At 33.2% G+C, this 12,624-nt stretch overlaps 1 protein-coding gene and 1 long non-coding RNA gene across 4 annotated transcripts in view; one reads left to right on the top strand and one right to left on the bottom strand.

Annotated features, from left to right (window-relative positions):
• LOC141378077 (uncharacterized) overlaps positions 1-4,529 on the bottom strand; it is a 36,570-nt gene extending 32,041 nt beyond the window's left edge. For both annotated transcript variants that reach the window (XR_012391693.1, XR_012391694.1), the window contains exon 1: positions 4,472-4,529. This is a non-coding gene — a long non-coding RNA (uncharacterized lncRNA). The remainder of the gene's footprint in view (positions 1-4,471) is intronic.
• Positions 4,530-6,584: 2,055 nt separating this feature from the next.
• si:dkey-233k19.3 overlaps positions 6,585-12,624 on the top strand; it is a 199,529-nt gene continuing 193,489 nt past the window's right edge. For both annotated transcript variants that reach the window (XR_012391690.1, XM_009292264.5), the window contains exons 1-8: positions 6,585-6,966; positions 7,093-7,236; positions 7,447-7,643; positions 8,183-8,372; positions 8,447-8,546; positions 8,643-8,854; positions 10,743-10,976; positions 11,092-11,259. Coding sequence is in view for 1 of the 2 variants with exons in the window: in XM_009292264.5 (XP_009290539.2) it covers positions 6,751-6,966; positions 7,093-7,236; positions 7,447-7,643; positions 8,183-8,372; positions 8,447-8,546; positions 8,643-8,854; positions 10,743-10,976; positions 11,092-11,259 (1,461 nt within the window). In the remaining variant the exon portion in view is untranslated. The remainder of the gene's footprint in view (positions 6,967-7,092; positions 7,237-7,446; positions 7,644-8,182; positions 8,373-8,446; positions 8,547-8,642; positions 8,855-10,742; positions 10,977-11,091; positions 11,260-12,624) is intronic.

Below are 12,624 nucleotides of genomic sequence, written 5' to 3'. Positions count from 1 at the left end.
TATATATATATATATATATATATATATATTTATTTATTTATATTACATATACAATTTATTTATTTATTTATTTATTTTTACTTTTTTATTTTTTTATACATTCATTCATTTTGTTTTCGAATTAGTCCCTTTATTGATCAGGGGTCGCCACAGCGGAATGAACCGCCAACTTTTCCAGCATGTTTTACACAGCGGTTGCCCCTCCAGCTGCAACCCATCACTGGGAAACGCCAATAAAATCTCATTCACACACATACACTATGGACAATTTAGCTTAGCCAATTCACCCACCGCGCAAGTCTTTGGACTTATAGGGGAAACCAGAGCACCCGGAAAAAACTCATGCTAACATGGGGACAACATGCAAACTGACTCAGACGGGGATCAAACCAGCTATCTTCTTGCTGTGAGGCGACAATGCTACCAACTGTGCCACTCGTTATTTATTCAGCATTAAATCAACATTCAGAAAAAAAGCTAAGATTTGTCATAATACAGCTTAATGTGTTGTTGACATTGTGTAATTATGCAATTCTTTTGGAGTATTTCTTTGTATAATTTATACAAAAACATGTTCACTTTCAAAAAATACTTTCACTTCCTTTAGAAACATCACTTTAAAAATAGGAATACAATTTTAAAACCTACTCTTTTGAGTTGCGGTTGGACCCAAGTCTGGGGTCTTTTATGCATTTTTTAAGCATTTATTGACCCATCTTCTTCGGGCAGTAAAGCCAGTGTGCAGAATGAGTCGGGGATCACAGGGTGTGCATATTAAAAACTTTTATACTGGCCTCAGAAGCACCTGTGATCTCTCTGTACTAAGTGCTAGGCTGCGAGGTCGTAAATCACGAGCTGTGAGAGGAATATCTCATCGGCTGCCAGCCCTGGGCCGCCTGTGCTGGGATTAAGGAATCAAAAGGCCACATATAGACTAATGCCACACAGGCCCCTGAGAAATCGGAGACAAAACGGTTCAATGCCACAGACCCTGCACCCCGCACTCAGTCATCCTGCAGGGGGTCTAGGGCATCTACATACATGCATTACAGAAATGTTAAAAGATGCAAAAAGGATAAATATTGTAGCGGCAACTTAATTTTATCATAACAATGAAATCTAAATAGATTAAATATAAATTACATTTACAGTTGAAGGCAAAAATATTAGCATCCTCTGAATTTTGTATTGTTTTTAAAATATTTCCCAAGTAATATTTAATGGAACAAGGGCATTTTCACAGTACTTTCTATATTTTTTTCTTCTGCATAAAGTCTTCTTTCTATTGCTGAAATAAAAGCAGTTTTTAGATTTTTCCTAAATGTTACCCCTCTTCTAAAATATTTATTTTTTGATTGTCTATAAACAAACTACTGTCATCCAATAACTTTTCTAATTAATATGGCTTATTTAAGTATTTAAATTACAATTTAAGCTGTGTTCCTAGTGTCTTGCAAAATAACTAGTTAAATACTATGTACTGTCATCATGGCAAAGAGACTTGTAGATAACTCCCACTCATTTTGTATGATCAGAAATCTCAGACAAAAAACACCACAGACCCTGCACCCCACACTCAGTAATCCCGCAAGGGGTCTATAGTAAATCTACATATATATGGATTGTAGAAATTATAAGAGATGTAAAAAGATAAATAAATCTAAAAAATGTTAAATAAATATTGAAGCAGCAAATTTATTTCATCATAACAATGAAATATATTAAATATAAAGCATATATACAGTTGAGGCAAAATGATTAGTATCCTATGAATTTTGTATTGTTTTTAAAACATTTATTTCTTCTGTAGAAAGTATTAGTTAGGCTGGAACAAAAGCAGTTTTTATATCTTTTTTAAAACAATTTTAAGGTCAATGTTAGCCCTCATAAGAAAAAAAAATATTAACAATCAAAACAATATATATATAACAGAACAAACTACTGTCATCCAATAACTTGCCTAATGCCTAATAAGCATAGCTTAGTTTAACATAGCAAGTTAAATATTATGTACTGTCATCATGTCAAAGAGACTTATAGAAAACTCCAAATTGTTTTTGTATAATCACTTATTGTACAATGTTTTTCTCATTTTACTTATACTTATTTGTTTTACATTTTACTAACAATTTTTATTATTATTAAATTTTTTTGAACAAATGACAATTATATTTAAGAAAAACCCTTGTTTCCTTTGTTTTCCTTTCAGTGTTTTAATACACAGTACATGTTTCTTCATCTAATAATCATCCATCACAATGAGTAAAGCCAAGGATTAATATCCTTATGTGCAGCAGAGACTGCTAAGTTTTACAAAATAGAAAGAGGCTGTTAGAAAATAGCTAAAAGCTTGAAAATTCGCATTTCCACAATCAGTGCAGTAATTAAGAGGTTTCAATCAAAACAAGATGATATTAATCAGTTTTTTTTTTTTCAGTCTTGAGGAAAAAGTTTGGTCAAACAAACTAACTAACTAACTAACTAACTAACTAACTAACTAACTAACTAACTAACTAACTAACTAAATAAACAACCCATCATATTTAGAGAAGAGGCCAGCCTTTCAATTGGACAGTTTTTTTTTTAAATATATATATATATATATATATATATATATATAGATAGATAGATAGATAGATAGATAGATAGATAGATAGATAGATAGATAGATAGATAGATAGATAGATAGATAGATAGATAGATAGATAGATAGATAGATAGATAGATAGATAGATAGATAGATAGATAGATAGATAGATAGATAGATAGATAGATAGATAGATAGATAGATAGATAGATAGATAGATAGATGTGGGAGACAAGCATAAGAGGATAAAATGCCCTTTATGCACACATACACAGCCAACATGTTTAATCTTCATTTCCTGAAGATTAAGAAGATTAAGAAATGACCTAAAAGAAAAGATTTAGCAACACCAAAACGTTAGTTGTGGGTGCAACCACAAATATTCCAGAGAAGAGAATACTTATGAACCTTTTTATAAATCTAAATGATCCTTTTCTACTCTACAGAACATTTTTTTAAATAAAATGTTTTACATGTACAGTGCTCAGCATAATTGAGAGCCTATTTGAAAAATGAACATTTTTATCCTTTTCTCAGTGAATAAAGGCAATGTATTTTGGTGCATTTAAACAAAACAGATTTAATAAACAAATATATTTATTAAAATACATTTTTAGTCACCAAACATATTCATAAATTGAAAGAAAATACAAATAAATTTAAGCTAAATATTGCAAAAAAAAATCAAATGAAAAATTACAACCAAAAAAACTTCAACATTTATTTATTTATTATTATTATTATTTTTTTTTTTTTTTTGGTTCTCTTGATTTTTTTCTCTTTTTTAAAATTGTATTAAAACATTCCCTAAAACATAAATTTGGGTGTACTATAGTTTTTGGACCGTTATCATAAGTTTTGTTAAATAAGCTCCAGATTTGGCTTACTTGCTAATCCAATGTATATGCATAGACATAATATTGTATAGCTGTCTATTAAAAATATGAATTCAAAAGATAGATTTTTGAGGGGTGTACTTATATATGAGGAGCACTGTATAAGTAAAGGACAAAATGCTATTTTCATATTTAGTTTTTATAGGGCCTGTTTGCTGAGATAATTGGCATCATTGATTCTATCAAACCTCAAATATTACTGCTAGAAAGCTAATAGTGGGCTTATATTGTGGGATCTTCCATTAGCACAAAATTCAAATCAACACACAAAAATATGAGCACAAATGAGAAGCAAATCATCATGGAGATCTTGAGACTGCAAGGAAAAATGTTTTGACCATACATTGTGTGGAATGTTTTAGTTGTTATTTGTTTAGTTTATTTATTTATTTATTTGTTTTATTTTTTTAAATAAATTAAAGCAAAAGAATGTATAAGAGCTGTTGGAAAAGGATAACTGCAATTTATATATTTTAAATAAACGAATAGCAATAACAAATTTTAACTGTTTTATTTCGATTAAATTTTATATAGGCCTACATAGATACTTGGTTTAGTCATTTTGTCATTACAATGTTAAAAACAATTCTTGCTTAAAGAAAGAATAAATTGAAAGACAGGACAAGCCATATGTGACAATGCAGTCGGTATATGAAGACTGGTAACCTGGTTTAATCTTTTTTAAGGTCATTCGGGTAGAACCAGTCGTTTGGGAGGTTGATTAAAAAGGATAAAGCTCGACACATGGGGCTAATGCTTTTCCAGTGGGAATGCTTACATGTCCCAACGCCAATATTTGCCTATGGAGTGAATGATGACATTATGGTTCATGTTCGCTTGTGCTAATAATATGTATGGAAACTTTATGGAATTCTTTTCCAGCCTCAAGGGAATGTTCCAGAAATGATCATTCATACAGTACACTGAACAGCAGGAAGAAATACGTTGCAACTCGCCGTCCAAATAGATAAAAAAAGGCGTTTATTACCTTCTAAGTGGAGCACTTCAGTCTGTCATATCTCAAGTGACGAACACTTAAAACAAGGAAAGCACGAGATAAGCGGCAGGTTGTTGAATGGTTACTTCCTCTCGACCCCTGGGAGGACGGACGGATCCATCAACAGATGCCCTCGGGTGGAGGATAACAAATTTGTTCTTTTATGAAGCTTGCATAACACCGCAGGGGCGCTCATAGGAAGGCCGCATGAGGCCGGATATCGCATTCTGCTCAGTTCAAACGACATTCCCATGGTTTCCAGGAGTGTAAACGCCAGGAGCGAGTGACTTCCATTGGAAATATGAGACGTGCTTCGGCACGAACTATCGGCGCACTTGTTACATGCGAATCTTATAGCTCTCTAGTTCAACGCATGTGGAATGTTACGATATGAGTGGGCGAAAATGATTATGCAAATTAGCTATGTTAATTACTTAGTTGCTTAGTATTTCAAAAAACGTCAAACCCAATAAGATAACTTAGCCTATTTGATGTAGATTTATGTAATAGCATATATAAACAAATGTGTTTAAATGTGTCTTTTTTAAAAGGCAACTAAATGGTTAACCTTTAATGGGCATCTTATATTTAGAAAGAAACTACCAAACATTTTCCAAAATGAGAATGAATTTGTAAGGGCCCTCCTGTGCTCATAAAGCAGTGTGATCAGGCACAGCACGTCTCTCTTGTCGGCGCTTATTAGTGTGTTTCAATGGCAGAGGCCCCTAGAGGGCATTATTGGTGCACTCACGTGAAAGTCAGCCGAGATTCTTAAGAATTCATTTTAACACCTCAGTTACATTGCTTGTAAACATGCAGTCTTCATTTGTGCCACAGTGGAAGTATGTAGGCTACTAGTCGAAAAGGTAGCTATCATTGTTCCTAAATCTTAGTTGCTAAGTTTTGATGATCTAATGTATGAATATATTTTATGAATAGCCTACTATTTGAATTTAGTAAAAGTTTAATTATACAACATAGTTTAGATTATTTATTTATTTATTTATTTATTTATTTATTTATTTATTTATTTATTTATTTATTTATTTATTTATTTATGTCTATTATTATTACATGCCTATTAACTTCTTGTTGCTTTTCTATTTTTATGTTTTTCAAGCAATAATATATGGATCAAATGAGAAACATTATATGAATATTAAAAATTCTATTAAAACATTAAAGATAGACATAGTTTTGCAACTTTGGTAATTTGAGTATAATTAAAAACAACAATTAAACAAATATTGTTAGAATTATAAGTACATATTATTAGTGCACACCCTCTTTTTCCTTTCCTCTCTTTCCTGTATATATACAGCTTCAAAATAATTTCCTGTGAATTTGGGATTGTTTTCGTTTTTGGAAGAGATCAATTAACATTTATTAGTGGATTTGTGACTTGTTTCTCATTCAAACTTATCATATAGTTTATTAGGCTATAAAAATATGTTCGAAAATTAATCACCATTAATGAAGTGAGCTGACATATACGCCTTGCAACTCTCAGTCTCTTTTGATCCATCTTGTTTGCTTTTTTTTTGTTTGTGAAAATAATCAAGATTATTGCTGTTTTTCTCTCTCCGACCTATAGATTAAAAGTGAGATAAAAAAGAAAATCTAGCCTATGTTTAATGATAATAAAAATCTTTCTAAAAGATCTGTAGCCTAATTAGATAAACAATTGTTGTTCTCTTTCTTTCTCTTCTTTCTTTTTTTTCTTTCTTTCTTTCTTTCTTTCTTTCTTTCTTTCTTTCTTTCTTTCTTTCTTTCTTTCTTTCTTTCTTTCTTTGTTTGTTTATTGTCTGGGTAAATAATCAAGCTGTAACCAAATTAATAACGATTTTGTGTTGTCAACTGATTCTTAAAGGTGCAACGGGGAACAATTAAAATAATAATTAGTCTTTGTAATTAGCCTATTTATAGTTTGTAAATAAAGTTTACTATTTGTTTCATAATAGGCTAAAACGTTTGTAAAATTGTTTTAATTACAGTTGACTAGTAGGCTAGGACAAAAAATTGTGTCGGAATGATTGAAGTGCGACCTGGTTGGGGTGCTAGTTTCATGTTGGATGGTAACCAAAGCAACAGGACGCTGTTCCACCCCTTTTTGCACTTTCACTGAATGAAATCTCTTCAGCGCGCGTAAAGATATGATACTGTATGTAAACACGTGACACTCTCCGCGTTCCACATGATTCAGAAAGCACACGTCAAATTTTTGTTTTAAGTTTCGGATTGTTTGCATCAGTTCCACAAGGACAACAAACATGTCAGAAGAGGAGGAAACGGCGTTTTCTGAAGACCCCAGAGTGCAGTATTTAGGCGAGACACTTTGCCGGATGCTCAACCTCAAAGCTGATACGTGGGTAAAATTTGTCAACGCAGAGAAAAATAAAACACTTTTTACAGCGTTTTTTGAAACGCATATTAGAGTGTTGTTTTTCAGCGTGACGGCGTCTAAGGCTCTTGATGTTTCTACAGAGGTAAGTAAACAAAAATACAGGCCTTGTGTTGACATTCTTGTCTGATGTTAATAAAGTTCTATAACTTATAAATACATTTAATGTATATATTTTAAAAATTTCTCATGCCTTTTGTGTGCACATTAGGTCTGCCATCTGTCTAAAGACAAGAAAGTTTATGTTTTGAAAAAAGGAAATGGCCCCATCCATCCAGAAAACTGTGGGAGTTTTTTACTCTTCGGGGTGCTGTCAACCTCTTTTCTGCCACAGCTGTCAGACACCATGGAGAAGGTAATGAACAGTTGCAGACCCCATCAGGTCCACCACTGTTTGATCTGCTGTCAACAAGAAGTAAATAAATACATTGTGAAATGGAATATTAGCAGGCACGCCCACAATCAAAAGCTGCATGTTTGACATGATCACAAGTATATAGTTTGAAAGTAGAATTTTCAGTTAAACATAAAAAGTTTGTAAAATGTGTCAATATTTTTTAACAAGGTGTGTCTGCCGCTTCTGTCGAACAAGAAGAATCACCAAATGTGGCCAAATGTCGTATCACAGGATGTGAAGCAGCACATAGAGAATTTGCAAAGCAGGGTGACTGTGGTGAAAGGACAATATTATGGCAAAACCATTCTTCCTGTTCCTGCCATCAGAGAATGGATTGAGCAGTGTCAAGAGGCAACAGTCATGCTGTATGAGTCTTTCTTTTATTTACTTTTTAAATACATTACTCTTAGACTATAGATTAAATTAACTATAACGATTTAAGAGGCAAATTAATTTTCAAATATTTTCCAAGTTGTTTAATGGTGAGTAGGTTTTACGTCAACATATTTTTAAATATAATAGTTTTAATAACATATTTATTTTAACAAAATATTTTATTAGTTATTTTTAAAGATAATAGTATTCAACTTAAAGTACAATTTAAAGGCTTAACAATGTTAATTAACTTAACTAAGCAAGTTGGCTTAATTTGGCATGTCATTGGACAGCAGTGGTTTGCTCTGTAGGTAAAAAAATATATATATATTCTTAAGGGTGCAAATAATATTGAAAATTATCAATTTTTACAGTTTTTAAATGTATGTCTGTCTGTCTATTATAAAAAAAAAAATAACTGAAATATTTATATGTTGTACTGTAATCATTTTAATCCTCATTTTCATAATAAAAGCATCAAGTACATTTTATTTTGACCAAAGCATCAAATTTCTCATTTGAATACAAGGCATGACAGTCGCAACAGGGCCATGATACATGCAGCCGAGTCCATGGTCATCAGCTGGACACACATGATCCATAAAGTCTTAAGAGAAGATTCTACTGAACTGATTGTAAAAGGATTGAATCCCGGACCAAAAACTGAACTTGACTTCTGGAGGTCCAGAAAAATGAACATTCAGAGCATTAATGAACAGGTTTGTCACAACAGTTACTTGACAATGGTAATGGATATCTGATAATGTACTGAAGTCTTTTTTTTTTATTTCAGCTACAAAATCCATGTGTTCAAAAAATGATGAGGATTCTGGAAATTATAGACAGCAGTTATTTCCCCTCATTCAAAGCTTTGATGGAAGCTGTTTTTGATGGTAAGGCAGTGGTTTCAACACATCTGATAATTATAGTTGCATTTTGTACTATTTTTGTTATTTTTAATAATATTCTTTTGTATATTTGTCATGCAGCTTTGCAGGAAGCTAGGGCTATAGACCTCCATCTTCAGCCTCTAGGATCTTTGCTGTCTAAATTGGAAAAATCGGAGTTTCCATCTTTCCCTGCTCTCATTCCACCAGTCTTTCATCTTATATTTCTGGTCTGGACTCACTGTTCATTCTATCGTTCACCAGCACGCATTGTTTCTCTGCTGCAGGAGCTCTGCAACTTCTTCATTCAGCAGGTTTGACACATGTGAAGAGTCTTCTAATATATGCCTAAATGTGCGTTATTTGGAAATGTTGCTTTACTAAAAAAAGAAACTACTAAGTTTTTAAAAACTAAATCAATAAAATATATGTAAAGTTTATGTAAATTTCATATAATGGATAAAAATACATTAAAAAGAATTCCAATGTTTTCCCTGACAATAACTTATGTTATTTAAATACAAACATACTTTTTAGATAACTGTCACAAACAATTTTAATAACATTGAAATCAAGTAAAGTGCCTTCTTTATTGTTTAGTCATGTAACAATTGTGTAGTGGTCATATGCCTGGTTAGAACAATGTACTGTGTTTCATTATTTATTTTTATAATATATTATCATAACTATTTAAATTCATGTATTGAGGTAGTGCCAGGGGGAGAGAGTTCCATAGTGTGGACTTCACAACAGAAACATCCCTGCCACTAATTGGTGAAATGCTAAATATATGGACTAAAATGTCTGGGCTCACGCTCTGAAGTTTGGTGTGATTGAGTAAGAATAGGGCGTCAAGGTGGCACAGTGGTTAGCACAATCGCCTCACAGCAAGAAGGTTGCTGAATTAAGCCCCAGCTGGGCCAGTTGGCATTTCTGTGTGGAGTGCATGTTCTCCCCGTGCTAGTGTGGGTTTCCCTTCGGGTGCTTCAGTTTCCCCCACAGTCCAAAGACTTGTGCTATAGATAAATTGAAAAGGCTAAATTGTCTTTAGTGTATGTGTGTGAATGCAAGAATGTATGGGTGTTTTCCAGTGTTGGGTTGTGGCTGGAAGGGAATCTGCTGCGTAAAACATGTACTGGATAATTTGGCAGTTCATTCTGCTGTGGAGACTCTTAAAGAAAAAAGGGAGTAAGCCTTTAACTAAAAGAAAATGAATGAATAAATGAGTAAGAATACAAGATAAAAGGTAAATTGGGGTTGAAGCAAGACCATATTTGTTATTATTTATTAAACTTGGGCAATCTCATTTTTATTCACATTTACTCTAAGAAAGTTAGTTTAACCCGTAATTCAGTCTGACCAACAAGCTGTATAAATTTTGCGGTAACACTTTACAATAAGGTTCATTAGTTAATGCATTTACTAACATAAAAAAATCATGAACAACACTTGTACTTCATTTATTAATCATAATTAAACATTTACTAATGCATTATTATCATTCAAGTCTGTGCTTGTTAACATTAGTTAATGCACCATGAGTTAACATGAACTAACAATGAACAACTGTATTTTCATTAACTAACATTTATTAACATGAATATATATATATATATATATATATATATATATATATATATATATATATATATATATATATATATATATATATATATATATATATATTCAATGTTTGTTCATTGTTAGTAAATGCATTACTTAACATTAACTAATGAACCTTATTGTAAAATGTGACCAATTTTGCATATTGTCCGCATAATATTGATTATAAAAACTATGATAGTGAATAATTTGTCAGAAACGCATTATCTATTGTAAATAATAAATAAGAGCAGACCAAGGAAAGGACCTTGGGGAACCACCCTCTTTTAGTGAGTTTTATCATTCCTGAGATAATCTTTTAGTGTTGAACAAAAGAAAGAAACTCGAACCGGTTTGCAAGAAATAGAGGCTGAGTAAAGTGTTACGTAATTATTAGTTTTAAGTCTCTTAACATTTTTTTTGTGTCATTGACCCACACATTAATTAACATGTATAAAAATGATATTTGGCCAAGTTATTAGATTATTGTTGTTGTTGTTGTTGTTTAAGCTTTACATTCAGGGACATTGGGAAGGCATATTATTGGAATAGAGTCAAAATGTCCTTGTTAACCAAAACAACAATCTTTCCTCCAACAAGGCCTCTTCACATCTCAGGGCAGATGAGCTGCTGAAATCAGAGACTGAAGATGCTTTGGAGAAAATACAGACTGTATTGGGAGTTTTTGGATGTGTCAGGGAAACATTTAAGACATACAGACAGAAAGTGGCTGCTTTGACCAATCATTATTCTTCAGCAAAGTGCTGGGATTTCCCTTCGGCTCTTGTTTTTACTCGATTTGATAGCATCTTGGCTCGTGTTTTACAGTTGAAGGTAAGCCTTTAATTTTTCAAAGTGATAATCTACACTTTTACTCACTTATCAGTTTTTGGGTAAAAGTGTCCTTGTGAGACAGTAACATTTGTAAAAAGTTAATTCCATTTTCCAGGCCCTTTTTACCACCATGCTGGAGTTCCAAAGGTTGGAGAAGCTGGTGTTTGGAGGTCTCAGAGGAAGAGTTTACACTGAGCAGGTTTCTCGGTTACATAAAGAGTTTCTCCTTCTCTGCAAAGCCATAAAGGATCAAGAATACAATCCACTCGATTTGAGTTCTCAGGTATGGTTGCTTGGAATATACACTATAGACACCCTACTAGATACACCTTGCAGATTGAACTTTGCAGATTAAACTTTTGCCTTAAGAACAGATTAAATTCATTGTAGCATAGTTTTGGCAATGTACTAAAATAATTCCTTACAGATTTTAGTCCATATTGACATGATAGCTTCGGTTGAAAAGTTTGTTTGCTGAACAACCTTGATGCAAATGTCCTGTTTCCCATAGCATATATTAGCGTTCTGTTGAATTGAGACCTGGTGACTGTGGGGGTCATTTGATTACAGTGCATATGCTACTGAGAATAGCATAGTGGTGTTCAAGAAACCAGTTTGATATGTATTTGTGAACTTGTGACATGCACCAGCAGCAGACTGAATGGTTGATATATGGCTGGATGGATCATGCTTTGTTGTTTATTCAGAAATCCAGAATCATCAGATCAGGGAACCTTTTCCAAATGCTCTAGAGTGCACCTGTGTCTCTTCTTTTGCTTCTGCAGCATATCAGCTTCAAGGTTTTATGTGTTGTATGCTCAGACATGCTCTTCATCACACCTGCAGGTTGTAGTGAGTGGTTATATTTTATTTTGATGGTCCATTTGAGTATTACTAGACTGCTTAATATCTCCTGATACTGCTCCTTTAACTATAACAGACATTTAACTATAAGAAACTTTGCAAGTACATGTCAACTTACACTAACCCTAACCCTAACCCCAACCTAACAGTCTAGTTATAATCTAATGAGAATTAGTTGGAATGTAGATGCAATGTAACTTAAATTCAACAAACAGACCATCAATATAAAGTGTAACCTACCTTTGTATCAGCTCGATACCATTCACCTTTGGTCTTTGGCATCAAAGATGCAGTGTGCAATGATGCAGTGATGTTTTCTTGTTGTATGACAATTCTTTTTAAAACCCTGTCTGAAATCTTCTTGACATTAATAGATTCTAAATAGATTGGAAAGATAGATAGATTGGAAGATTGTAAAATGCTGGGTTCCACTCAATTCATTCATGTTGTCCCAACACATACCAATTAAGTAAATTTAACAAATTTAAGTGGATTTAACATAAAACAGGTGACGCAGTGACGCAGTAGAGTGCTGTCGCCTCACAGCAAGAAGGTCGCTGGTTCGAGCCTCGGCTGGGTCAGTTGGCTTTCTGTGTGGAGTTTGCATGTTCTCCCTGCGTTCGCGTGGGTTTTCTTCAGGTGCTCCGGTTTCCCCCACAATTCAAAGACCATGTGGTACAGGTGAATTGGGGTAAATTGTCTGTAGTGTATGAGTGTGAATGAGTGTGTGTGGATGTTTCCCAGAGATGGGTTGTGGCTGGAAGGGCATCCGCTGCGTAAAAAC

The sequence above is a fragment of the Danio rerio genome, chromosome 16 (genome assembly GCF_049306965.1).
Source record: "Danio rerio strain Tuebingen ecotype United States chromosome 16, GRCz12tu, whole genome shotgun sequence".
Lineage (NCBI taxonomy): Eukaryota > Metazoa > Chordata > Actinopteri > Cypriniformes > Danionidae > Danio > Danio rerio.
This window is presented reverse-complemented; position numbering and strand designations above follow the sequence as displayed.